General features: G+C 40.6%; 2 protein-coding genes across 4 annotated transcripts; one reads left to right on the top strand and one right to left on the bottom strand.

Annotated features, from left to right (window-relative positions):
- Positions 1–1,177: 1,177 nt before the first annotated feature.
- On the top strand, positions 1,178–27,909 carry LOC106081666 (chitinase-like protein Idgf2). Of its 3 annotated transcripts, XM_013243805.2 has the most exons (4): positions 1,178–1,394; positions 1,462–2,013; positions 26,530–27,087; positions 27,157–27,909. In XM_013243805.2, exons 1-4 carry the CDS (start codon positions 1,280–1,282, stop codon positions 27,810–27,812), a joined length of 1,881 nt encoding a protein of 626 aa, XP_013099259.1. In that variant the 5' UTR covers positions 1,178–1,279; the 3' UTR covers positions 27,813–27,909. The 3 variants fall into 3 exon arrangements, with proteins under 3 accessions (XP_013099259.1, XP_013099260.2, XP_013099261.1); XM_013243806.2 differs by lacking the exons at positions 26,530–27,087; positions 27,157–27,909 and adding an exon at positions 6,673–7,589; XM_013243807.2 differs by lacking the exons at positions 1,178–1,394; positions 1,462–2,013 and adding an exon at positions 13,696–13,972.
- LOC131995671 (putative nuclease HARBI1) lies at positions 14,667–15,723 on the bottom strand. The gene is made up of 2 exons (XM_059364519.1): positions 15,063–15,723; positions 14,667–14,999 (listed from the first exon to the last, which is right to left on the bottom strand). The coding sequence occupies exons 1-2, from the start codon at positions 15,330–15,332 to the stop codon at positions 14,712–14,714; spliced, it is 558 nt and encodes a 185-aa protein (XP_059220502.1). The 5' UTR covers positions 15,333–15,723; the 3' UTR covers positions 14,667–14,711.
- Positions 27,910–27,972: the final 63 nt, after the last annotated feature.

Below are 27,972 nucleotides of genomic sequence, written 5' to 3' on the forward strand. Positions count from 1 at the left end.
ATATAGCTGCCATATACACCGATCTGGGGTCTTGACTTCTTCACCCTCTAGAGGGCGCAATTGTTATCGAATTTAGCTGAAATTTTACATGAGGTGTTTTGTTATGTCTTTTAACTGATGGGCTAAGTATGGTTCAAATCGATCCATTACCTGATATAGCTGCCATATAAACCTATCTGGGGTCTTGACTTCTTGAGTCACCAGAGGGCGCAATTATTGTCCGATTTGGCTGAAATTTTGCATGACGTTTTTTGTTATGACTTTCAACTGATGGGCTAAGTATGGTTCAAATCGGTCCATTACCTGATATAGCTGCCATATACACCGATCTGGGGTCTTGACTTCTTGAGCCACTAGAGGGCGCAATTATTATCGGATTTGGCTGAAATTTTGCATGATGTGTTTTGTTATAACTTTCAACTGATGGGCTAAGTATGGTTTAAATCGGTCCATATCCTGGTATAGCTGCCATATAAACGAATCTGGCGTCTTGACTTCTTGAGCCACTAGAGGGCGAAATTATTGTCCGATATGGCTGAAATTTTGCATGAGGAATTTTGTTATGCCTTTCAACAACTGTGCTAAGTTTGGTTCAAATCGGTCCATTACCTGATATAGCTGCCATATGCACCGATCTGGGGTCTTGACTTCTTGAGCCACTAGAGGGCGCATTTATTATTCGATTTGGTTGAAATTTTACACAATGACTTCTATCATGGTCTCCAATATTCAGTTCAATTATGAACCACAACTTGATATTGTTCCTATGTTTGCCTAAAAAAGAGATACTGTGGCAAGATCTCGACAAATACGATCCATGGTGGAGGGTATAAAAGATTTGGTCCGGCCGAACTTATCACGCTTTTACTTGTTTTCGTTATTTCTCTGACAAAACTACAAAATTTCTAGCGAATTTTGAAATGCATTCTACTTTGCATTTTTAAGATTTGTGATGTCATAGCCACACAATCAAAAACCCCTCTGGCATTACGTCTTAACAAATAATAATTAGCAAATTTTTTGTCTAGAGGATTTCAACTCAAAAAAACAAAAAAACCAGACATCATTGTTGACTGTTTGTTTACTTATTTCATTTGTCTTTCGAGCAACGACTGATGATAAGAAATACGAGTCAGACACTCGGCAGCGTTTCACTTATATTAAGCTTTCATATCACACTTATTTAGAAAAAAGGGTTTCAGTTAACAAAAGCTGCTCGCAAAGACCACAACGTGCTACTTATTTTCGAAATAGATTTATTTTTAAGGCTGCAATTGAAATGAGATTGCTGTTGGTTTTGCTGGCTGTGCTCGCCACTAGTCATTGGACTTTTGGACAAAAAACCGAGAAGAGAGTTGTATGCTACTATGATGCACAGAGTTCATTGCGTTCTGGTAAATAAATACATGCCTCAAAGACTGCTTATAATGGAATTTATATTGAAATGCCTTTCTTCCACAGGTTTTGCCAAATTTCCCCAAGAAAACCTGGAATATGGCTTGCAATTCTGTACTCATTTGTTCTATGGCTATGTGGGTCTTACCCGCGAGACCTTTGAAATGTCCAGTCTGAATGTTGACTTGGATATGTTTCACTTTCGTCAGATAACCGATCTGAAAAAGGCGCATCCTGGATTGAAAATCTACCTCAGTTTGGGTGGCGACAAGGACAACGATGAAGTGGATCCCATGAAATACATTCACCTCCTTGAAGGAGGCAAACCCATGTATGACAATTTCATTTATAGCTCCTTGGCTATGCTGAAAAATAATGGATTTGATGGTTTGGACTTGGCCTTTCAATTTCCCCGTAATAAACCTCGAAAAGTTCATGGCACCATTGGCACAGTGTGGAAAAAATTCAAGAAACTCTTCACGGGAAATTTCATTGTTGATGTTGATGCTGAGACGCATAAGCAACAATTTACCGAATTTGCTAAAGATTTGAGAACAGCCTACGACAGATCGAATTTGTCTTTGACCCTGACAGTGATGCCCAATGTAAATTCCACATGTAAGTAGAGGGGAATATTGCCATCAATTTATTACAACGAATCGTTATCGGCCTATGGCTCATAATTTCAAACTTTACAAGGCCAGTAGCCTATATATAATATGAGTGATAAGGTTGGTTGTAGTTTATTTATATAAACAAATTATGAATGGGATTTAGAGTTAAAATATGGGTTGCCCAAAAAGTAATTGCGGATTTTTCAAATAGTCGGCGTTGACAAATTTTTTCACAGCTTGTGACTCTGTAATTGCATTCATTCTTCTGTCAGTTATCAGCTGTTACTTTTAGCTTGCTTTAGAAAAGTATATTTTATTAAAAATGCATTTACTTTCTTTTAAAAAATCCGCAATTACTTTTTGGGCAACCCAATAGCTTTATAAAGTGAATTATTCAGTTTGAGCACTTGTGAGGAACAAATCTCCTATTGATGATTAAGGCGAATATCTTATAAAAACATAAAAGCGTTCCATTGGTACGAACCTCTAGAGCCGCCTCAAAAAGTCACATTGGATGATCGACTTTAGTTAGGGCTAAATGATAGACATGAACCGCTTCTTCTTCTTCTTTATGGCTGTTGAATCTTTCACCACTGCTATGGTTCAGGGTATTATAACCCATTGACCAGCATACATATCAACCCCGAATCACTTTCTGACAGGATGCCTGGCTTTCGACTCACAGCTAGACGGAGGGACATGGCTAGATCGACTTAAAATGTCATGACGATCAGTCATATACATAAATAAAGGGTGCTTTTTTAAGAGCTATAGGAAAGTTTTCCAAATAACAAACACATAAAACTCAGCAAAATGCATGAAATCTTTGTGTGAATCGATAGTACGGTCCATATAATGTTCATGATTGAAGATTACCTCAGGCAAATGGTCCACCCGCTTAGTCAAATTTTGGCATACTCTTTCAAACACTTCGGTCGGTATGCAAGTCAACTCTACATTTTGGGCAAAAAAAAAGTTTGATATCATCTCACAATAGCGCTCACCATTCACAGTTACCTTACGATTGGCATCATCCCTGAAGAAGTACGGTCCATTGATGCCATCGCACGACCTACGCAGCCAATTGACCGCACGAGAACTAAAATGTTCACCGAACTCAACTCTCAATAAGGTCATTGTTACGCGTTATGTGTGTCATGTGGCAACGTCTTGTTGAAAACACATGTCATGCAAGTCAACTCTTCATTTTGGGCAAAAAAAGAGTTTGATATCATCTCACAATAGCTCTCACCTTTCACAGTTACCTTATGATTGCCATCATCCCTGAAGAAGTACGGTCCAATGATGTCACCAGCCCATAAACCGCACCAAATGGTGACTATTTCTAGATGCATTGGTAGCTCTTGCATTGCTTCAGGCTGATCTTTACTACAAAACTGACAATTCTGCTTAGCCAATGAGCCAAAAATTAGCTTCATCGTAAAATAGATGAAGTGCGCGATGAACTTTCTTGACAGAGCACGCATTTTGATAATAAAATTCAATAATTTGTAAGCGTTGTTCGTTTGCAAAAAGATGAATGGTTATACTATAGACCAAACTGAAGACGTGCGTGAGCTGTTTAAATCAGTGTTGCCAAAGAGATAATATCTAAAAAATCACCTTTATATATGTTGTTGATCGTCATAATATTCTTAGACCATCTGTCCGTCCGTCTGTCGGTCTCTGCCTATCTGTCGAAATCATGCTACAGATTTTACAAATGAAGAAATTCAGCTGAAAGTTTGCTTAGATTTTTTTTTTCCATAGGCAGGTAAAGTTCGAAGATGGGTTATATCGGATTTTATCTTGATATAGCTTGCATATAGACCGATCTTCCGATTTAAGGTTTAAAGCCCACTAAAGCCATATTTATTGTCCAATTTCGCTGAAATTTGGCTCCTCGACATACGTACCAAATATGGTCAAAATCGGTCTTTATTTGCATATAGCTGCCATATAAACCGATCTCCCGTTTCAAGTTATTGTGTCATAAAAGGGGCATTTATTTCCCGATTTCCCTAAAAATTTCCACAGGAGGCTTTGTTCAATATGACCCTCATCGGCCTTTATATCGACATAGCCTTATAGACAGATCTGCCGATCAAGCAAATTTTGCGCATGAACATTCCACTAAGGAACAGGGGCAAACTTCTCACATATCAATGAGTCAGATTCAAGTTTTATTTAACTTTTGAGGAGAAGTTTTTACATGGCATAGTACCTCACAAATTTCGGCAACATTGGGAGGGGATAACCAGGCTTTCAGCGTCAAAGGCGGACATGCTAACCTCTGCGCTACGGTGGCCTCCGCTAAAATTTGGCACTAGGACTTATGTTAGACTTCCTGGCATCCGTTTCCTATATGGTTCAGCTTAGTCCATAGTTCGATATTGCTGCCGTATATACCGATCTCCCGATTTTAGTGCTTGGACCCATAGAAGCAGCTTTTATTAGCCGATTTCGCTGATATTCGTCAAAGTGACCTATGCTGTGTTGTGGCAAAAACCCACGATAGTGTATGAGGGATTTTGTCATCCTCAGAAAAGGGCTTTAGCTCCTGCTTACACTCCAAGACTGTTCGTGACCATACCGTTGTTATTGTTATTTCCCTGATTGCTAGTTTACTGTCCGTAAAGACATTCACACTCTAGGACCTCGAGTTAACAGTACACTACCTTTCACTACCTACCTTACTTACTTACTTTCACTACCTACCTTACTTACTTTCCCTACCTACCTTACCTTACACTACCTTACATTCTGTGATCGCCCGGATCTCCACCTGCAGGACCCTATCATGGTCAGGCAGTCGAAACAGTTCTTAATCACTGGGTTCTCAATGTAGACCCCCAGGCCCACCCCGTCTCCTAGTTTTGATCCATCTGTGTAACATGATCTTCCAGATGGCAATACCAAACGGAAGTCAATCCAAGTCCGTGCCGCTGGCAGCAGTGCCTCGCACTCAACCTCAACTGTCGTCTCAAATATCCGATCGGAAGCCTTTACCATTCCAGCCAGGTTTCCTATAGTCTCATCGATTTTTTCCCGCTATGGGATGAACTGCTCCTATCCTCTATTCATTCCTTTATCGCCTTAAGTCGCATAACTGCCTACAGTGGCTGCCTCCCACTTAATCTGAATGTCTATGGTTCGTCTATCTAGAATAGAGTCTCTAGCGCCCTAGTGATAGTGGACCTCATTGCTCTGCCTACGCCACGAGACAAAGTATTCTCTGAACCTGTTGTACTATCATTACGTGGGACTTTTTATCCATCGCAGTCCACCAAACTACTGAGGCATAAATAATGAACATTCCACTAGGGAACAGTGGCCCATGAACCTTTCACTAGGGAACAGTGGCAAACTTCTCACCTATCAATGAGTGCAGTCCGATTCAAGTTGAAGCTCAATGAGAAGGGGCCTCCTTTTTATAGTCCGAAGGGCATGCCGCAGTGCGACACCTCTTTGAGGAGAAGTTTTACATGGCATACTATCTCACAAATGTGGCCAGCATTAGGAGGGGAAAGCCACCGGTGAAAATTTTTTCTGATGGTTTCGCCAGGATACGAACCCAGGCGTTCAGCGTCACAGGCGGACATGCTAATCACTGCGCTACGGTGGCCTCTACATAGAGATATCCCAGGGAATTGTAGAGCAGGCGAGCTTGCGAGACTAAGACAATTTTTTCTGGTGGTGTCGCTAAGATTCGAACCCAGGCGTTCAGCGTCATAGGCGGACATGCTAATCACTGCGCTACGGCGGCCTCCAGGCCTAAGTAAATATTGGTCTAATCACGCTCCTGTAGCACTAGTGGACTATACTCGGAATCAGGACCCATTTCGAGTCGACTTATGATTCCCAACTTTACCGGTGAATTTCATAGAAATCAGGATTTAGTCCAGATATAAAATTTCGTCTGAATCGGACCAATATTGCTATAATGGACTCATATAATACTCTTGGACTCATACTACTATTGTTCGCCTTAGTTCGTTTGGGGATGGGATGGGGCCTTCTAGGTGATGGCAGTCTTTTGCATGACTGCTGTAGCGTTTCCTGGTGTAGGGCATTTTGGGTTGGCCTGTGCACCAAATCCCGAAGCCCTATTAAGGGAGACCTTCTACTTATCGGTGAGAGTCTTAGGATTAGTCGCACCAAGCCCACAAACCTGAGAACGATGCGTACAAAGGGCGTATTCGATTGCTATGGGTTGCCCAAAAAGTAATTGCGGATTTTTCAAAAGAACGTAAATGCATTTTTAATAAATCTTAGAATGAACTTTAATCAAATATACTTTTTTTACACTTTTTTTCTAAAGCAAGCTAAAAGTAACAGCTGATAACTGACAGAAGAAAGAATGCAATTACAGAGTCACAAGCTGTGAAAAAATTTGTCAACGCCGACTATATGAAAAATCCGCAATTACTTTTTGGGCAACTCAATAGATATGGCTTGAAGGATATAAGATGGCCTATGGAAACTAAAGGCATATCCTCAAGACTCAGGCCAGGTGTTTTTCTCATAAGCCTCTGCAGACAAAGGAGCAGAAATATTCTCACATAACGTTTTAAATAACAGAAATTTATACCTGCTGCTTGCTTTAGTTTGCTACCATGTCATTGCCTTTTTTACTAACTCCTTGTTTGCTTTCCTTCCACAGGGTATTTCGACATTCCCAAGATCAAGGATAACTTCGATTTCATCAACCTCTTTGCCTTTGATTTCCTAACACCAGAACGCAATCCCGAGGAGGCTGACTACACAGCGCCGCTCTTCCTGAAAGATGAACAAGAACGTTTACCTCACTACAATGTTGATTTCCAAGTCACCCATTGGTTGCAAAACGGTTGTCCATCTAACAAACTTAATTTGGGCGTTGCCACCTTTGGGCGCACATGGATAATGACTTCAGATTCACAATTGTCGGGAATGCCTGTGGTGCCCGCCACAGAAGGCCCAGCTGCTGCTGGGGCCATATCAAAGGTAGCTGGTCTTCTAAGTTGGCCAGAGATATGTGCTTTGGTCAATAAACCAGCAACGTCGGGTACATATCGCGGTTCCACAGCACCTGTCATCAAAGTATTCGATATTGATAAGAAATATGGCAATTATGCATTCCGTCCTGCCGATCAAAACAATGAACATGGCATTTGGATGAGTTTTGATGATCCAGAGTTTGCTAGTCTTAAGGCGAATTATGCCCGACAAAAAGGCTTAGGAGGAATTGCGGTGTATGATCTGAGCTATGATGATTTTCGTGGCTTGTGTACGGGATTCAAGTTTCCCATTCTCAGATCAATACAGACTATATTGGATTAAGTTAAGCGATAAGTGTTCGTTGTTTGTAATTTTTAATATTTTTTTTTTTTAATCTAGAATAGAAAATAAATTTCTAGGAAATCGAATAAAATGGAATTATCAACCATTGAAATGTGTGCTAGTGTGACCTTATGACCTTAGTCGTTATTACATTCTTGCCTTGTCACTTTTAAATCACATTCAAGTTATGTCATTCGATTTAATTAAGTTGTAGCTCATAAGACGCATTAAAATTATACAATTAGTCAATGTGAAAAATATGTTTCATTAATAGGGAGGATGGGCTAATGGTTGATGATTAATATCGGTGAGTATTATAATCTGTTGTTTTCATAAACAATTCCATGTTATTCTTTCTTTGGCGGAACATTGGTTCCTCTAGCCGAACGTAGAATAGCGTAACGAGCTCCTCGTTTTTCTATTTCATTATTTTATTATTTTTGGCACCAAGTTTCGAGGTGTCTCCCACCACTCGATCTTTCCCTCTGTGTTTGCCTTCAAAGGACTTCTTTGCTGGAGATTCTTCATCTATTCTGATAACATGACCTATCCAACGCAATCGTTGCATTTTGATAGTGTAACTATGCTTTCGTGGTAATACAGCTCGTGGTTCATATATTTTACGAATAATTTTTCCCTCAAACACTCCAAGTACTGCCTCGTCTGCTTTCCAAGTACTGCCTCGTCTGCTTTCACAAGTACCCATGACTCAAAACCTATAACAAAACGGTTAGTATCAGTGTCTTGTATAGTGTAATCTTTTAAACTGCTTACTTAATCCAAAGTAACATCTGTTTGCCAGTATTATTCTTCGCTTTATTTCAAAACTGGTGTTATTCGTTTCGGTTCCGATGGTTCTGAGGTAGATAAAGTTACTGACTATCTCAAAGTTGTGGTTCCCCACTTTCTCAAATGTCGTCTTATCACCATTTACTGGAGATGCATGTATTTCCGAAAGTGAGCATGGCCTGTCAACATCTGCGAAACATAATAGTTGACGTCGCCGTGCTTCCTATATCTCCCCATCCATACCTCGGGTATAAGTCGTCGCGTACGCCAGGCGCGATTATCATTCATACACCTCTCGGTAGTCTCCTCTTGTATGGCCCTTGAATCCCCATCCATACCTCGGGTATAAGTCGTCGCGTACACCAGGCGCGATTCTCATTCATCCACCTCTCGGTAGTCTCCTCTTGTATGGCCCTTAAATCTTAACCTACCTTCTCTGAATCTCACCTTGCCCTCTCTGGGTGTGGCACCTCGCAGTATAGAGTCTGGCGCGCTCCATGGCCTAAAGGTCTATCGGAACAATTCCGGCAATCCTGTAAAATAATATGATCCTAAGAGCCGCCGCCCTCTGTATCGAGAATAAAGATTTTGGTCGGCATACTATGCGCAGCTTTGAATCCAGTCGGATGCCTAAATATTTCACCGATCTCTTGGTCTTCATCAGTATGTCGTCTATGCACATAACCACTTCCACTGAGATATTTTTATATCCTCCTCCATAGGATGCGGAGTTCCGTCATTCCGTTTGTTACACCCCGATATAAGCGTCTTTGACCTCATTAGGTATTAAACTCTTGATCGTCATGACATTTCAAGACATTTTAAGATCTAGCCATGTCCGTCCGTCCGTATGTCAAAGGCACGCTACCTTTCGAGGGAGTAAAGCTAGGAGCTTGAAATTTTGCACAATTACTTCTTAGGTCGGTTGGGATTGTATTAAATGGGCCATATCGGACCAAGAGATCTGGAGAGCGCAATTCTTATCCGGTTTGGCTGCAATTTTGCACGTGGTGATTAGGTATCACTTTCAACAACTGTGTTAAATATTGCCTAAATCGGGGATAACCTGCAATAGCTGTCATATAAACCGACTTTGGCTCTTGACTTTTAGAGCTACTAGGGGCCGCAATTCTTATCTGATTTGGCTGAAATTGTGCATGAAGTGTTTTGATGTGGCTCCCAATAACTGTTTTAAGTATGGTCTAAATCGGTTGATAAATTGAGATAGCTGCCATATAAACCGATCTGGGATCTTAACTTCTTGAGCTTCTAGAGGGCGCAATTCTTATTCAATATGTTTGAAATTTCGCATATGTCGTTTTGGTATGACTTCAAACAACTGTTTCAAGTATGGTCTAAATCGGTTATAACCTGATATAGCTACCATATAAATCGACTTTGGCTTTTGACTTCTAGAGCTTTTAGAGGGTGCAATTCTTATCCGATTTGCCTTCCAAAAATTGTGTCAAGTATGGTTTAAATGAGTATATAATCCGATATAGCTGCCATGAAAACCGATCTCCCAATTTGACTTTTTGAGCCTCTGGAGGGCGCAATTCTTATTCGATTTGTTTGAACTTATGGAGATGGTGCTTTTCTTTGACTCCTAATAGCCATGGAAAGTACGGTCCATATCAGGATTCAGCCCAGCTGAACTTAGCTCGCTTTTACTTGTTTTTTTTTTGTTCTTGTTAGGAGTAGCAACTCCTTCTGCATCGCAAGTTGTAAGGCGTGGAAGTCCAATCAGTCCTTTGCCCTTATCATCACCTGTCGTAGTTTGTGCTCTGCATCTTCCGTGCCTCTTGCCATGATGACTGCAGGGATATAATCAACAAATCCTACTAGAAAGATTCCGTCTGCCATTTCTGTACGCTGTATTTCATCATAGCTGCCATTCCGAATATCCTACCCATTTATAGAGACTTGCGCCGCTCCTGATTGTGAAGAGAAAAGTCGCTGCTTGCTCGTTTTCCTTTCCACTTACTTTTTGTCAATGCAACACTCATGGTGTGACCTCGTGACTTAGTGCCGTATGCGTGCCGTGAGAAAATCACGTCTTCGAAACTAACATAGGCAGCATCTCGCCCTTGTACTTCAGACATATGAGCCCACGAATACATCCACGTGCAGTCTGCCTACGATCATCACCCCGTGACTTAGTGCCATATCCGTGTCGTGAGTGAATCACGTCTCCGAAACCAACATAGCCAGCACCTCATTTTTGTCCTTCATAAATAAGAGCCGCTGAGCCCGCAAATACGCCGACGTGCAGTCTGCCTACGATCATCACCCCGTGACTTAGTGCCATATCCGTGCCGTGAGTGAATCACGTCTCTCAAACCAACATAGCCAGCACCTCGTTTTTTCCTTCATAAATAAGAGCCGCTGAGCCCGCAAATACTCCCAAGTGCTGTCTTTCCACGACCATCACCCCGTCACTTAGTGCCGTGAGTGAATCACGTCTCCGAAAGCAGCATAGTCAGCATATCGCCTTTGTCCTTCAGACATAAAAGCCGCTGAGCTGGCAATTACACCCACGTGCCGTCTGCCTACGACCAGCACTCGTGACTTAGCGCTATGAGTAAATCACGTCTCTGAAAACAACATAGCCAGCACCTTACCTTTGTCCTTCAGACATGAGAGCCGCTGGCCTGAGAATACACCCACGTGCCGTTTGCCTACGACCATCACCCCTTAGTGCCGTGAGTGAACCACGTCTCTGACACCCATATAGCCACCACCTCATTTTTGTACTTCATAAATAAGCGCCGCTGAGCACGCGAATACATCCACGTGCCGTCTGTCTAAGATCATCACCCCGTGAATTCGTGCGGTGTCTGTGCCGTAAGTGAATGACGTCTCCAAAACCAATATAGCCAGCACGTCGCCTTTGTCCTTCAAACATAAGAGCCGCTGAGCCCGCGAATGCACCCACGTGTCGTCTGTCCACGGCCATCACCCGTGAGTTAGGGCCGTATCCACGCCGTGAGTGGGCCACGTCCCAGAGACAACCACAGCCAGCACCTCGCCTTTGTCCTTCCGACACAAGAACCGCTGAGCCCGCTGTTCGTGCCAAGAGTCTACAACCACTACCCTGTAAATTCGTGTTGTACCCAGCCGTGACTGAATCACGTCTTCGAGAGACACTTATCCAACACCCCACCTTCGTCCCTCCAACATAAGAGCCGCTGAGCCTGTGAACGCACACTAGAGACAACCACAGCCAGAACCTCGCCTTTATTTTTCCAACACAAGAGCGGATGAGCCCCCGAACACCCATTCGTTCCTAGAGTCTACAACTACTACCCTGTAAATTCGTGTTGTACACCGCCGTGAGTGAATCACGTCTTCGAGAGACACTTAGCCAGCACATCGCCTTCGTCCCTCCTACGTAAGAGCCGCTGAGCCTGTGAACGCACACTAGTGCCATCGACCTGCGACCGCCTCACCGTGACTTAGAGGCATATCCACGCCGTGAGCGAATCACGTCTCCAGGATTGACATCGCCAGGCCGCAGATCTTCTTCTAGAACCCAAGTCTAAACCGATAACGCCTAGATTAAGTATTACCTTCCAAATAAAACTCATTGAAAACAATACAAGCCGCCTTTTTATACCCACCACCGTAGGATAGGGGGTATATTCATTTAGTCATTCCGTTTGCAACACATCGAAATATCAATTTCCGACCCTACAAGGTATATATATTTCGGACCATATTTCGGCCCATATTCCGACCAATCGGACAATATTTGGATATAGACCGATTTTCCGATAAAGGGACTAATGCCCATAAAAACTTTATTTTTCATCCGATTTAGCTGAAATTTTAAACAGTGAGTAGTTTAAGGCTTCCCAACATCTGACCTATATGGATTAGATCGGTCCATATTTAGATATAGCTGCCATATTGACCGATCTGCCGATAAAGGGTCTGAAGCCCAAAAAAGCTCTATTTATTACCCGATTTTGCTGAAATTTGCAACAGTGGGTTATTTTTAACCTCCCGATATCTGACCTAAGTATGGTTCAGATCGGACTATATCCAGATATAGCTACCATATAGACCGATCTCCCGATAAAGGATCTGAAGACCATAAAAGATTTATTTATTACCCAATTTCGGAGAAATTTGACACAGTGAGTAGTTTACGGCTTCCAGACAACTAACCCAAATATGGTTCAGATCGGACTATTTTTAGATATAGCTACCATATAAACCGATCTCCCGATAAAGGGTCTGAAGGCCATAAAAGCTTTACTTATTACCGGAATTGGCTGAAATTTAAAACGGTGGGTTATTTCAAGCCTCCTGACATCTCAACCAAATATGGTTCAGATCGGACTATATTAAGATATAGCTACCATGTAAACCGATCTCTCGATTAAGGGTCTGAAGGCCATAAAAGCTTTACTTATTAACCGATTTGGCTGAAATTTAAAATGGTGGGTTATTTCAAGCCTCCTGACATCTCAACCAAATATGGTTCACATCGGTCTATATTTAGATATAGCTACCATATAGACCGATCTCCCGATAAAGGCTCTGAAGGCCATAAAAGCTTTATTTTTTATCCGATTTCGCTGAAATTAGGAATAGTGAGCAATTTTAAGCGTCTAAACATCCGACCCAAATGTGGTTCACTTCGGACTATATTTAGATATAGCTGCCATACAGACCGTTCTCCCGATAAAGGATCTGAAGCCCATAAAAGCTTTATTTTTTAACCGATTTCGTTGAAATTTGAAGCAGTGGGTAGTTTTACGCCTCCAAACATAGGACTCAAAAATGGTTCAAATCGGACTATCGGCTTGTATGAGGATGGGGATTTGGAATCATTTTTGCCCTTGCTTATGAACACCAGCTTTTGTCTCTTCCATACCTACGGAAAAACGCCTTCAAATAGGCAACATTTAAACTTTCATAGAAGAAATTCCAGACTGTTTTCAGCCATCTATCTGATGACCTCGATCGGTAATCCGTCGGGAGCGGGGGCTTTTCTGCTCTGAAGGCAGCGGGCTGCATTTCTTAGCCCCTCTATCGTAAACGTGCTTGAGTTGTCAGTGGACTCTTCCTAAATTTCATTTTCTCTAAATTTTACGTCAAATCTTCATCTTCTTTGTTACTTAGTGTAATTATCATTCTCCTGTTAAATTTGTCAAGTCTCTCCTTTCTATTCATTTGCTCATATGAGTTGAATTGATATTCGCCAAAGTGCCACTCAAAATAATGACGTGATCATCTCGATGTTTCTGAGTTTTGACTGCTGAGCTGAGCAGCACTACATTGCGACGTAATAACATCTCAGATCAAATTGTCGTTATCTTTCGACCACCGCTTGCTTCATTGTTGCTCTAAATGTGCTGACTTTAGGCATTTCGTAGCTAGGCAAACAACAACAGCACAAAAGCTCCAACTGAATCACAACATTCAAAAATGTGTGAATTTTTTTTGTTTTTGTTGATTTTTTTCTTTCTAAGATTTGTTTGTTTCCGAAATGAAAACAAAATCAACAATGTGTAGTGATTAAATGCTCCATTTTTAAGCTTTTAGTGGTGTTCATTTTTTATTCCTCACCAACCAGCTAGCGGCATTTCACCGATTTGCTAGTGTCAATCCGTCGCTTGGGAATTACGGTCGTGTGTTGGGGATTAATTTTGAAAAAGAAAGAAAAAAAAAAATATCTCACTAATCTGTGAATAAAAATTTGTGCGTGAGTCTGGCAGACTAATCGTAGATCACCATGAAAGTATTGATCGTTTTGTTATCACTTGCGGCTGGCATACATGGCCTGGGTAATAGTACAGCGCGTATGGTGTGCTACTATGATTCGGGCAGTTATATTCGAGAAGGTAAAGTTCCATGTAGTATACAAATCTTTAATGTACTTGAAGACAAGCAATTGAGGTATATTGGTATATGGTATATCTGACTGTTAATAAACTTTACCAAAATAAAATATTTTATTCTAACAGCCTTATTCACAAACAGTTCTTATTATGGGCTTAAAATCTATTTTAACTATTATACACTTTTTGCTTAATAAACTGATTTTAAAATTGTGTATTCACAAACACATAATAACAGTCAAATAACTATGAAACATTTTTAGAATTTTTTGAAGTTTTATCTGGCAATTCCGGCTATTTGACAATGTCAAATTATTAATAAAAATATACAATGTTGTGAAGCACAGCAAGTGCAACGATAACAGTCTTCGCGTTTGATAGACTAACCGTCATTCCATCTAACAAACAACGAAATCGCTGATTCCACACCCCAAAACACCTCTCTACTGTATTCCTTGTTGCAATATGAGCAACATTGTAGCGTTCTTCCTTTTCGTTGTTAGTGCGGAGGAGAGGAGTAAATAGATAATGCGTCAACTGATATCCTGAATCTCCAAGTAAACGACCCCTGAATTCTTTTTTTTCAAATCGTTCCTTAATAGAAGATTCATTAAATATCCGACAATCATGAGTACTTCCTCTTCACCTAGCAACTATGTCGCGAATTTTCAATTGGGCATCACACACAATCTAAAAATGAAATTCTAATTTTTTATTATGCTCCTTCGATTAGTAAATCACCTCACACCTGTACATTCAGTGAATAGAATCCTTTCCGGTTTATATAATATTGGGCAAGATCTCCACCAGTTTTTTTTATTTTAACATGAGTTCCATCAATTGCTCCAATAACGCCCGGAAAGTTTCTAATGGCCTTAAAATCTCTCATTATTACGGCTTGCTCTTCGAGAGATGTCGGCATGTTTATGTATTCCATACCATGACGAGCCAAAGCGCGAGCAACTCTATTGCATATTTTTGAAACCGTTGGTTGGGCTAATCCGTGCAAATCTCCCGCATCATCTTGAACCTAGAAACAGGATTTTGCCAATAAAAGGATTAAATTTAATCATTTAACAACAAGTAAACAAACCTCTCTGCGACCCCAACAACGCAAAGCAATCATAACTTGTAGTTCCGCCGGAGTCCCGTGCCCTCTTTTGCTTAATTCAATATCATTTTTTATTAGACCAATAATTTTTTTTGCCGTTGATTTCTTAAACCGATATTTGGCTTTAAAGTGATGGTCCGGAATAGAAAATGGATCAACTCTTTCTTTGTAAACTCGTGGACGTCTCCTTTTAAAACTCTGCTCCAATCTCCCTATAAATTTCAAAAGAATGAGAAACAAGTAAAAACGCATTAAGTTCGGCCGTGCCGAACTTTGGATGTCGTGGCTCTAAGTACAACTCATTGCTTCAAATTTCATCGACATCGTACAAAAACTGCGGTCTTTATGGCCTGAAGACCCTAAATCGGTCTATATGGCAGCTATATCCAAATATCGTCAGATTTTGCCCATTCAAGAACTTAACCTGCGTATAGAAGAAATACGAGTCTGTGCAAAATTTCAGCTCAATATCTCAATTTTTAAAGACTGTATCGTGTTCTCAACAGACAGACGGACGGACATGGCTAGATCGTCTTAGATTTTTATGACGATCAAGAATATATATACTTTGTAAGGTCGGAAATGGATATTTCGATGTGTTGCAAACGGAATGACTAAATGAATGAATCCTATGGTGGTGGGTATAAAAGTACACGGATTTTCATTCCTTTCGCTAGCCGCTCAAAATTTTGCTAAATATTCTTATAAGTTTAAGTAAGCTGCCATATAAAACAATCTCCTAGTTTGCCTTTTTGGACCTTAGAAGGCGCATTTATTATCCGATTTGGCTGAAATTTTTCCCATAGTGTTTTGTTATGACTTTTAACTACTATGGGAAGTACGGTACATCCTCCGAAAAAGCTTCCATAAACCGTTTTCCCGGTTAGATTATTTGAGCCTCTAGAGATGATCTTTTGATAACATGTAACATGGTCAATAACGTTACATAGCGTATATACAAATCGGTCTCAGCATTTGAGGTGTCATTGACAAAACTTGTCAATTGCAATCCATGGTGGAAGGTCTATAAGATTCGGCCCGGCCGAACTTAACGCGCTTTAATTTGTTCTATACTTTTTCGCTATTCACAAATTTAATCAAACGTTTCACATTTATTTAAAGTAGTTTATGCTCGTGCAATTGAGAAATGTTATTTTAAAATGGTGTTAAACAAGGATAAAACCAATAATAACTTTTTCAAATTTAAAATTGGTTTATTAAGGGTAAAATAGGCTATTATGTGTTTGTGAATACAAAAAACAACATTTTATCCTATTTTCGGTTTATAGAGCTCTTTTAAATGTTTGTGAATAAGGCTGTAAAATTATAACTTTAAAAGATAGGAGATGACAATTTCGAGGTATTTCAATTCAACAATGATGGAACATTTCAAAGTCTATGTTGTTGGAAAATTATTTGTCCTTGCTGTGATTTATACAGTAGTGAAAGTGCTAAATACTTAAATTTTGTAATTATAAAAGAAATCCCTGATATGTGGATCGAACACAAGTATGGTTACTGCATAAACACTTAGTGCTTACAATCAAACTCCGAAAAGCACAAATGTTGATAACAGTTTTGAGTTTCCATGTGTATCGCACGATGAAATTTTACATAGCCTTAGATTGGTCAAGCCAAATGCTATTGGTCTTGATACCATTGACCCAAGATTCATTAGAATATTATTTTCTTACCGTCTACCTTATTTTACTCATCTCTTTAATTCAATTCTAATATCCATTGCAAATCCGACAATTTGGAAAAGATCAAAGACAATACCAATCCCTAAAACGAATAGTGATTTCCGTCCAATTTCTATATTATGATACCTCTCGAAAGTTTTCGAGAAGATCTTGCATAAGCAAATGTCCGAATATCTCCATCATGAATCTCTGTTGTCTGATAGACAATCCGAGTTCCATGCCCATCATAGTTGAAGTTTCGGAATCAATTAGAAGTGACATTGATGATGGCAATGCTAGTTTGCTCGTCCTACTCGATCAACCAAAGGCTTTCAACTCGGTGGAACATCATAACTTATATCTGAAGCTCAGAAGATTTTTCAATTTCAGCGATACTTCTAACAAATTGGTTCAATCATATCTCAGTAATCCGCAACAGTTAGTTTACGTAGGGGATTCAATATAAGAGCCAATTCTAGTGCCTTAGGGAGTTCCACAAGGCTCAATATTTGCCCATGAACATTTCACTAAGGAACAGGGGTAAATTTCTCACATATCAAGGAGTGCACTTCGTTTAAGCTCAATGATAAGGGACCTCCTTTTTAAAGCCGAGTCCGAACGGCGTGCCGCAATGCGACACCTCTTTGGAGAGAAGTTTTTCATGGCATAGTACTTCACATATGTTGCCAGCATTAGGAGGGGAACCCATCCTACCCTGCTGGTCCATAGCCAAATCCTTATGTATGCTGATGACGTTCAGTTATTCCTTAGCGGCTCTGTTAATAATATTAGTGAATGCGCTGCAAAACTCAACGAGGACCTGTCCTGTATCTATAAGTGGGCTAAAGCAAATGGTTTATTTCTGAACTCCCAGAAATCGAAAGTGATTGTTGTTCACAAAAATAAAAGATTTAATTTGCGAGACGCGGATATTACTTTAAATCTACAGAAAATGAATATTATGTCTTGAGCTAAGAATTTAGGGGTGATTTTTAATAGTTCCTAACTTGGTCAAGTCATATAAATGCTGTTGCCGGGCAGACATATGCAAAGATGCGTGCATTGTGGATAACACACTCTTATACACCAATCGAAATTCGAATTCTGTAAGCAAAAATTTTGCACAATGAATTCCACTTTGGTCTCCAACAGCAAAACAAAGTATGGCCCCAATCAGTTCATAGCTTGGTATAGCTCAAATAGCGTAGCATTTTTTATCCATTATCCATTGTTTGCCTTTAAATAGATATCGGCAAAAGAACTTGACAAATGCTATCCATGGTGGAGGGTACTTAACACGCCTTTACTTGTTCCGTCTTTATTTCAAATTCAAATTATCCTATCAACATTCCATTACAGAACAGGGCTAAACTTCTCACATACCAATGACTGCTGTCCGATTCAAATTTAAGCTCTAAAGGGTGATTTTTTTGAGGTTAGGATTTTCATGCATTAGTATTTGACAGATCACGTGGGATTTCAGACATGGTGTCAAAGAGAAAGATGCTCAGTATGCTTTGACATTTCATCATGAATAGACTTACTAACGAGCAACGCTTGCAAATCATTGAATTTTATTACCAAAATCAGTGTTCGGTTCGAAATGTGTTCAAATTTTGACAAATTTTGTTCAGCGATGAGGCTCATTTCTGGTTGAATGGCTACGTAAATAAGCAAAATTGCCGCATTTGGAGTGAAGAGCAACCAGAAGCCGTTCAAGAACTGCCCATGCATCCCGAAAAATGCACTGTTTGGTGTGGTTTGTACGCTGGTGGAATCATTGGACCGTATTTTTTCAAAGATGCTGTTGGACGCAACGTTACGGTGAATGAACACATTTCGAACCGAACACTGATTTTGGTAATAAAATTCAATGATTTGCAAGCGTTGCTCGTTAGTAAGTCTATTCATGATGAAATGTCAAAGCATACTGAGCATCTTTCTCTTTGACACCATGTCTGAAATCCCACGTGATCTGTCAAATACTAATGCATGAAAATCCTAACCTCAAAAAAATCACCCTTTATAACAAGGCACCTTCTCTTTATAGCCAGGCAGATTAGTTGATGCATACATCTTAGTTCAGCTGGCAACCCATCGGGCCCTGCTGATTTAAAGTTTTTCGGCAGATTTACTGCTACTCGGATCTCATTCTGACTAGGCGGTATACATTCTATGCCATCATCAGCGATAAGTACAGGGATAGTCCCGACGTCGCCACTATCGGATACTAGCAGTTTGGAAAAATTTTCTTTTCATATTCTAAGCACTATACCAAGTATGACCCAAATAGGAAACGCACTCTTGATTTGACAACTTAAGCACCTACAGAAAGCAATTCTTACTCAAGCATATAAAAAATCCATGAGAATTTCTTGCTTTGACCTCCTATTATCCGTTTTTAGTTTCTGCCTATAAAGAGAGATCGTGTAAAGAACTTGAAAAATGCGAGGGTATATAAGATTAAGCCCAGCCGAACTTTACCCCCTTTTACTTGTTTTAGTTTACTAAACAAAAACTAACATTAGACTCGCCCATGACATTATTAGAGTCAGATGGAAGGTTGACTCTAATTATCCTTTACAGATGGCGATCTTCGTCAAGCTCCTGTAGGTGAGGAAGCCCGTCCCAGTCCGAATGACCGATCGCCGCGGGACCAGGTTGTCATTGATTATTTAAAGTCGCCAATAACTCGTCTTGCCATATCGAGCATCATAGGCACTCAGTATTTGTGCAAGAGCTGGTGCTGCCCGGCCTCTCACTGAGACTCTCCGCTAGATACCGCTGAGTGGCCGCGACTGCCGTTACGTTGCAGTTGCTCCGTTTGAAACATTTCATTATCCGCAATCTGTGGTCGCGTCCGGTAGCTCGCAGCTAAGCTTCTCGTTGCAGCAATGAACACCACACAGATTGGACGTCAATGTTCCAGCCTGTGTGGTACTCATAGATATCCTGTGCCGTAAAAGCTATTTCAGAGTTGTAGACGAATCGAATAAAGTGTCCGAAGCCCTCCACCAAAAAAGCTCCAAAACGATCATACAACAGATCGTTCGTATGAGACTAAAATAAATGGTCTTGGGGTGTAGATTTTGAATATAATAATAATATGAAGGTCCAGACACTTTGTCTGGTGGGGCCTCCGAACCAAAAGGGGCTTGAGCATCTATCAGGTTAATATGGGTGTCAAATGAAAGGTATTAAAAAGTAGAGCACAATTTTTAAATCCAAATTAATGGTCAACTGGCTGACGTGCTTTATTTACTACCTCATATCCTTGTATCATATTTTGATGAGTGACTCGGTAAAAAAAGCCTCATGCACAAAGTGATTTCAAAATTTTAACTTCTGCATTTTGGTTATTTTTTTGAAGTCACTGTAAGCGGTTGTATAACTGAGCACAAGCTTTAGAGCCACATATACATACATATGTAAAATCATCGTACACTCGAGGAAGTTAAATACCCACGTTGACATTGGGGAGGATGAATCTTAGTGATAGGATGAATCTTAGAGAAGGATGAATCTTAGTGGGTTGTCCTTGTTGCGGCAGGAGTTACACAAGTCTTGCATAACTTTGATCGCACGCCCACGGCATTGGTTGCTCCGGTCAATGTTAATTGGATGTACATTTTTTTCCGGTGTATCTTCAAGCATTCAGAGCTACAGATTGTTCTTCAAAATCTTCAGCGCGAAACAATCGACTACTGAACCTATGATCAGCCCATGAGTAAGAAATGCATGAACAGATTTTACGCAACCTGTTTTAAGTTTCAGGCATCAGAATAAATGCAAGAAGAGCTAGATTGACACGAGTGTTTCAGCGTGCACTACAGATATTTGGGATCTGATTAAACTTTACAAAAGGGAATTCACCCCCTCAGTGAAGTAACGGAAGTTAAGAGTGAGGTGGAAGAGAAACTTCATGTCGTCTCTCTGGCCGCATGTTTCCTTAATCTGAATATTACCATTTTTGAAGTCATCATTTCAATTCATCATAATTGCTCATCAATTCCTGCAAAAACCAGTTAGGATAGGCAAAAGTCGGGCCAAGCCGACTATGTATTACCCTACACCACCGAATCTACGCACTACTTTGAATACATAGAACCTACGTTGAAATCTAGTTGGGTTCAGTCAGTCGTCGAATTTGTTTTCACGGAATTTCAATGTGCATGCTCCACTTCTCCGTGCTTACCAAATAATCATTCACCCGAATAGCTTTGTTTTGTATAACCTCTTGACTGACATGGGGTTGGTATTTCAATGCAGTCAACGCAAAGCTGGGCCAAACTTTTTGTATGACGGCCTCCAAACATAAAACGCGACCCTAAGTATACTTTGAAGGCTATAACTCCTGATGTAGACAAAATAATCGATTTGGGATGTTTTCCCATGGTATTTTGTGGTTCCTAAACGTAAGGAATTTACAAAATAATCGATTTGGGATGTTTTCCCATGGTATTTTGTGGTTCCTAAACGTAAGGAATTTCAAAGTATGGATCACCATTTCCATAGAGATGTTAGAGAAAATGCAATGAAAGCATTTGTGGTTCACATCATGCCAACTTTATTCGTTATTTCGGACGATAATGCTCCAAAATATGCCTCCTGGGACGTTAAACCCTGTTTTTTTTCTAATAAAAACACAGACATATTGGTCTGATCCACTCATATCACCGTATTCAAACCCATTAAAAACTCTAGAATGGTTAAGTGAGTGGTTTAATTTCGACTTAATATCTTCTAGGTTCGCTAAAAAAGATTAGTTGCAAATCAAAATAAGATACCTTCACTTAATTGTTAATAAAAACGAAGTACGTAAACCGTATGCAATGCGCATGTGACGAGTACGTCTCTTGCCTTCTGCCGGACTCCGTTATAAACGATAACGGCTAAAAACCCACTCTGTGTCACCCCTGGGGATTAATTCCACATCGAAACCGCTTATGTCTACGCCCAGACCTCCACATTCATACTTTACGCCACTGCACCTAGGTCTGTCTGCCTTCTTCCTGCGCAGTTCTTGTTCGGCATATCTCATCACCGCCTCTCACTTCCTCTCCTCTCGTCTCTGAACTATTGTCCTAGGCGAAATGTTGCCAAGAGTTGTTTCCAATTCCCTGCTTCCTTCAAGCCAGCGCTCGCAGTGGAAGAATGTTTGTTCCACATCGTCTGCAACTTCTATCTCCTCATAAATGCGCCTGCTTGAGGAGCATTTGGCTATTCTATACAGGTATGCACGTCGCCGTGCTTCCTATCTCTCCACATCCATCGTACATCGGGTATTAGTCATCGCGCCCACCTAGCCCGATTCTCATTCGTCCACCTTTGTTGTCATCTCTCGATATGACCCATATATGATGCGTTTGAATCTTATACTGTCTTCTCTGGGTGTTACACTTCGTGGTGTAGAGACTGGCTCGTTCCATCGGCTGTAGGTCCATCGCAACCATTCCGTCTATTACATGTATATGACTTTAAGAGCCGCCGTTCTTTGCACCGAGAGCAGGGATTTCGCTCGGCATGCTGTCTACAGTGTTTGTCCCATATTTCACTCCCATAGAGGAGGATGCTATTGCATGTCTTCATTAAGAGTCTGCGCTTGCTCGTTCATACATAGTTTGCTAATAGCTACCAGTAACATCATTCAATTAACTTTATTATACCCTCCACCATAGGATGGGCGTATACCAATTTCGTCATTTCGATTGTAAGACATCGAAATATTCATCTAATTCCCCATTAAGTACATATTTTCTTGATCGTCATAACGTTTAAAGACGATCTAGCCATGCTCGTCCGCCCCTCAGTCAAAAGCACAATAACTTTCGAAGGAGTATATAAGGAGTAAGGAGTATAAGGAGTATATGCAATTTTGCATAAATTCTACTAATTGATGTATGTCGGTTGAAATAGTAAATGGCCCAAATCGGTCCATATTTAGATATAGCTCCCATGTAAACCATTCGCCCGATTATACTTCTCGAGCCTCTAGAGGGCGTATTACTTATCTGATTTGGCTTCAATTTTGAATAGTGACTTCTCCTATGACCACCAACAAACATGGATAATAAGACCTGAATCGGTCTAAAACCTGATGTAGCTCCCATATAAGACGATATTCCGAGTATACTTCTCAAGCACTGTGAATTCTTCCATGTCCTTCAATATACATGCCAAATATGACTTGCATCGGTCTAAAACCAGATTTAGCTCCCGAATATACCGATCTACCGAATGCACCTTTTAAGCTCCTAGAAAGCGTAATTTTTGTATGAGCTGGTTGAAATTTGGCACATCGACTACTTCTATGCGTTTCAACATAAGAGCCAAATATGGTATGACCATAACCTTATATAGCTCCCATATTAACCGATCTCGCTTTTATATTTCTTGAGACCCTAGGGGGAGCAATTCGTACCCGATTTGGCTGAAATTTTGTACAACGACTTCTACTATGGTCTCCAACATCCAAAGCAAGTATGTCCCGATTTGTTCCATTACCTGATATAGCTCCAAAGGCATAACAGTTCTCATCCATTATCCTTTGTATGCATAAAAAGAGATATCGTGCAAAATACTTACCAAAAGCGATCCATGTGTAGGGTATATAAGATGCGGCCCAGCCAAACTTAGCGCTCTTTTACTTGTTTTTCTTCTAATATGAAATATTGCACTGAAATGCATTGCCTCCAGAATAAAAGTAGATTAATATTCTGCCAACGTTCCATCCTAATATTCAAAACGCACAAAAGCGCCATCTGCCATCCGCCACAAATAGTATTCAGTATTTGGTATGGTATAACCAAAACAAATCAATTGAGCTACTAACTGCACATGACTAGAATCGCATTTGAGTTCAAAACCACAGCTAATGAGTCACACATTGTTTTTACAGTGGTACGTGACGTGGGAATGAATTAATAACAGCCACTATTATATTAAAAGTACGACTGCAAATGGATATATATGTACGTATATACCAGCTCATAGTTATAAAGTCTAGTATTCTAATATAAAATAATTCATGGTCGTGGTTTATATTTATGACAATGATTCTCTCTGTGGTTTTGATTCATTAAACAACAATTAAAGCCTAACATTTTAAATTTTCAAATTAAAACTGAGAATGAGAATTAGAATTAGAATGAAGGAAATTGGGGGACATGATTCACAAGTATAACAAGATTGACCACATAGTATTAAAAGATTAGCCATATTAGGGCAAAGGGGGTTAAAATTTAAAAAAAAGAGTACAAGCGTGCCAAGTTCGGCCAGGCCGAATCTTATGTACCCTCCACCATGGATCGCCTTTGTCGAGTTCTTTTCCCGGTATCACTTTTTAGGCCAGCAAAGGATTAAAGAAAATAATTGCTATGCTATTGGAGCTATATAAAGATATGGTCCGATTCGGACCATAATCGAACTGAATGTTGGAGACCATAGAAGAAGTCATTGTGTAAAATTTCAGCCAATTCGAATAAGAATTAAGTCCTTTAGGGGCTCAAGGAGTAAGGGAGATCGGTTTATATGGGAGCTGTATTAGGCTATAGACCGATTCAGATCATATTTGACACGAATGCTGAAGGTTATAGCAGAAGCCGTTGTACATCATTTCAGCCAAATCGCTTAATAATTGCGCCCTCTGGAGGCTCAAAAAGTCAGGATCCCAAATCGGTTTCTATGGCAGCTATATCAGGTTGTAGACCGATTAGAACCAAACTGGGCACAGTTGTTGGAAGTCACAACAAAACACGTCATGCCAAATTCCAGCCAACACGGATAAAAATTGGGCCCTCTAGAGGCCTAAGAATTCAAGACCCAAGATCGGTTTCTATGACAGCTATATCAGGTTATTAACTCATTTGAACCATACTTAGCACAGTAGTTGAAAGTCATAACGAAACACGTCATGCAAGATTTCAGCCAAATCCGATAGGAATTGCGCCCTCTAGAGGCTCAAGAAGTCAAGATCCCAAATCGGTGTATATGGCAGCTATATCAGGTTATAGACCGATTAGAACCATATTTGGCAGAATTGTTGGAAGTCATAATAAACCACGTCATGCTAAATTTCAGCCTACGCGGATATGAATTGCGCCCTCTAGAGGCTCAAAAAGTCAAGATCCCAAATCGGTTTATATGGCAGCTATATCAGGTTATGGACCGATTTGAGCCATACTTAGCACAGTAATTGGAAGTCATAACGAAACACGCCATGCAAGATTTCAGCCAAATCCGATAGGAATTGCGCCCTCTACAGGCTCAAGAAGTCAAGATCCCAAATCGGTGTATATGGCAGCTATATCAGGTTATAAACCGATTAAAACCATATTTGACACAGTTGTTAGAAGTCACAACAAAACACGTCATACAAAATTTCACCCAACACTGATAAGAATTGCGCCCTCAAGAGGCCCAAGAAGTCAAGACCCAAGATCGGTTTCTATGACAGCTATATCAGGTTATGGACCGATTTGAGCCATACTTAGCACAGTAATTGGAAGTCATAACGAAACACGCCATGCAAGATTTCAGCCAAATCCGATAGGAATTGCGCCCTCTAGAGGCTCAAGAAGTCAAGATCCCAAATCGGTGTATATGGCAGCTATATCAGGTTATAAACCGATTAAAACCATATTTGACACAGTTGTTAGAAGTCACAACAAAACACGTCATACAAAATTTCACCCAACACTGATAAGAATTGCGCCCTCTAGAGGCCCAAGAAGTCAAGACCCAAGATCTGTTTCTATGACAGCTATATCAGGTTAAAGACAGATTAGAACCATATTTGGCACAGTTGTTAGAAGTCACAACAAAACACGTCATACAAAATTTCACCCAACACTGATAAGAATTGCGCCCTCAAGAGGCCCAAGAAGTCAAGACCCAAGATCGGTTTCTATGAGCTATATCTATATCAGCTATATCAGGTTATGGACCGATTTGAACCATACTTGACACAGTAGTTGGAAGTCATAACGAAGCACGTCATGCAAAATTTCAGCCAATGTTGATGAGAATTGCGCCCTCTAGAGGCTCAAGAAGTCAAGATCCCAAATCGGTTTCTATGACAGCTATATCAGGTTATGGACCGATTTGAGCAATACATGGCACAGTTGTTGGATATCATAACAAAACTCGGGGACAAGGTTCATCTCAGGTATCCGATCGGAAACCTCTCCCCTTCTTTCCATGTTTCCTATCGTCGCCTCGATTATACGGTATGAAATGGTTTGAGCTGCTCCCATCCCCTAAAATCTCATAGCCGCAGTGTCCGTCTCACATTTAATGAGTAGGTCAATGGGTCGGATATCTAGTATAGTCTCGAGTGCCCTAGTGGGCGTGGTCCTCATCGCTCCGCCTATGCCAAGACAACATGTTCTGTGAACCTGTTGTATGGTCCTTATGTTGCACTTTTTCTCCATAGCCGTCCACCAAACTACTGAGGCGTAAGTAAGTATTGGTCAAATCACGCTCCTGTAGAGCCAGTGGACTGTCCTCGGATTCAGGCCCCATTTACATAGTGCCCAACATCTGTGAGCCTTCTCAGTGAGCTCCTGATTGTGACACCTTTAATTCAGTTTCCTGTCCAAGATCACACCTAAGTATTTGACCTTTTCAGATATCGAAATCGTCTTATTGAGCAAACTTTTAGGGTAGGTGTGGGGTATTTTGTAGTCGGTATTGCCCGACTTTTACTTTTCCCTACTTGTTTTAACATTAATTTAAAAATTTTTTTTTCTTTTCTTCTCCTTCCACAGGCTTGGGAAAGTTATTAAACCCCGATCTGGAACTAGCTTTGCAATTCTGTACTCACTTGGTCTATGGCTATTGCGGCATTAAACACGACACCTTTCAGGTCTTTAGTTTGAACGAAGACTTGGACATCAATCGACACCAATTCTCAGAGGTTTTATCTCTGAAACGGAAATATCCACATATTAAGGTATTATTGAGCATTGGTGGCGACAAGGATGTAGATCCTGATCATCCCAATAAATACATCGAGTTGCTGGAAGGAGAACGTGTTCGCCAAACCGCCTTTATTAACACAGCCTATTCGATGGTGCGCTCCTATGGCTTCGATGGCATTGATTTGGCTTTCCAATTCCCCAAAAATAAGCCACGCAAGGTGCATTCGGATATTGGTATGGCCTGGAAGAAATTTAAGAAAATATTCACCGGAGATTTCATTGTGGATCCCAAGGCTGGTGAGCATAAGGAACAATTTACCTCGTTGTTGAGGGACTTGAAAAATTCCCTAAGACCGGATGGCTATATGTTGACATTGACTGTGTTGCCCAATGTAAATTCGTCCTGTAAGTAGTGCTGATGGGTTTGAAAAATTAAATTTTTCTTGGAAATGATTGAATAACTTTTCTGTTTAGGGTACTTTGATGTCCCCGCCGTGTCTAGTTTTGTCGATTACATCAACATTGCCGCCTTTGATTTCCTAACCCCTGAACGCAATCCCGAGGAGGCGGATTTCACCGCCCCCTTATACGAGTTGTACGAACAGAATCGTTTGCCTCACTACAATGCTGACTTCCAAATCGCATACTGGCTGCAACAAACTTGCCCCGCTAACAAACTTGTCTTGGGCATGGCCACCTATGGTCGCACTTGGAAATTGACTTCTGACTCCAATGCTTCTGGTGGTGTTCCCGTTGTTCCTGCCACAGATGGCGCCGCTGATTCCGGTATGCAGAGTCAAACTCCTGGACTTTTGAGTTGGCCTGAAATTTGTGGCAAATTACCCAATGCCAAGAATGCCTATCTGAAGGGTGCCGATGCTCCGCTCAATCGTGTGGGAGATCCCACTAAACGTTATGGTGCCTATGCCTATCGCCTGGCCGATAGCAATGGTGAACATGGTATTTGGATTAGCTATGATGATCCAGAGGCGGCTGCCAACAAGGCCAGTTATGTGCACTCCAAAGGTTTAGGTGGCCTATCGCTATTCGATTTGAGTTATGATGACTTCCGTGGCCTTTGCAATGGTGACAAATATCCCATATTGAGAGCTGCCAAATATCGTCTATGATTTAGAATATTACACCAGCTTTTTTGAAACGAATTTTATATTTTTGTACTTTAAATAAAATAAAATAATTTTTAATAAAAATCTGATCAAAAGAAAATGAGATTTTTTTTTTGAATGAGTAAAGCTGGCCGCTTGAAATTTTTGCACGAATACTTCTTAT

This window comes from Stomoxys calcitrans, chromosome 3, assembly GCF_963082655.1.
Source record: "Stomoxys calcitrans chromosome 3, idStoCalc2.1, whole genome shotgun sequence".
In the NCBI taxonomy this organism is placed as follows: Eukaryota; Metazoa; Arthropoda; class Insecta; order Diptera; family Muscidae; genus Stomoxys; species Stomoxys calcitrans.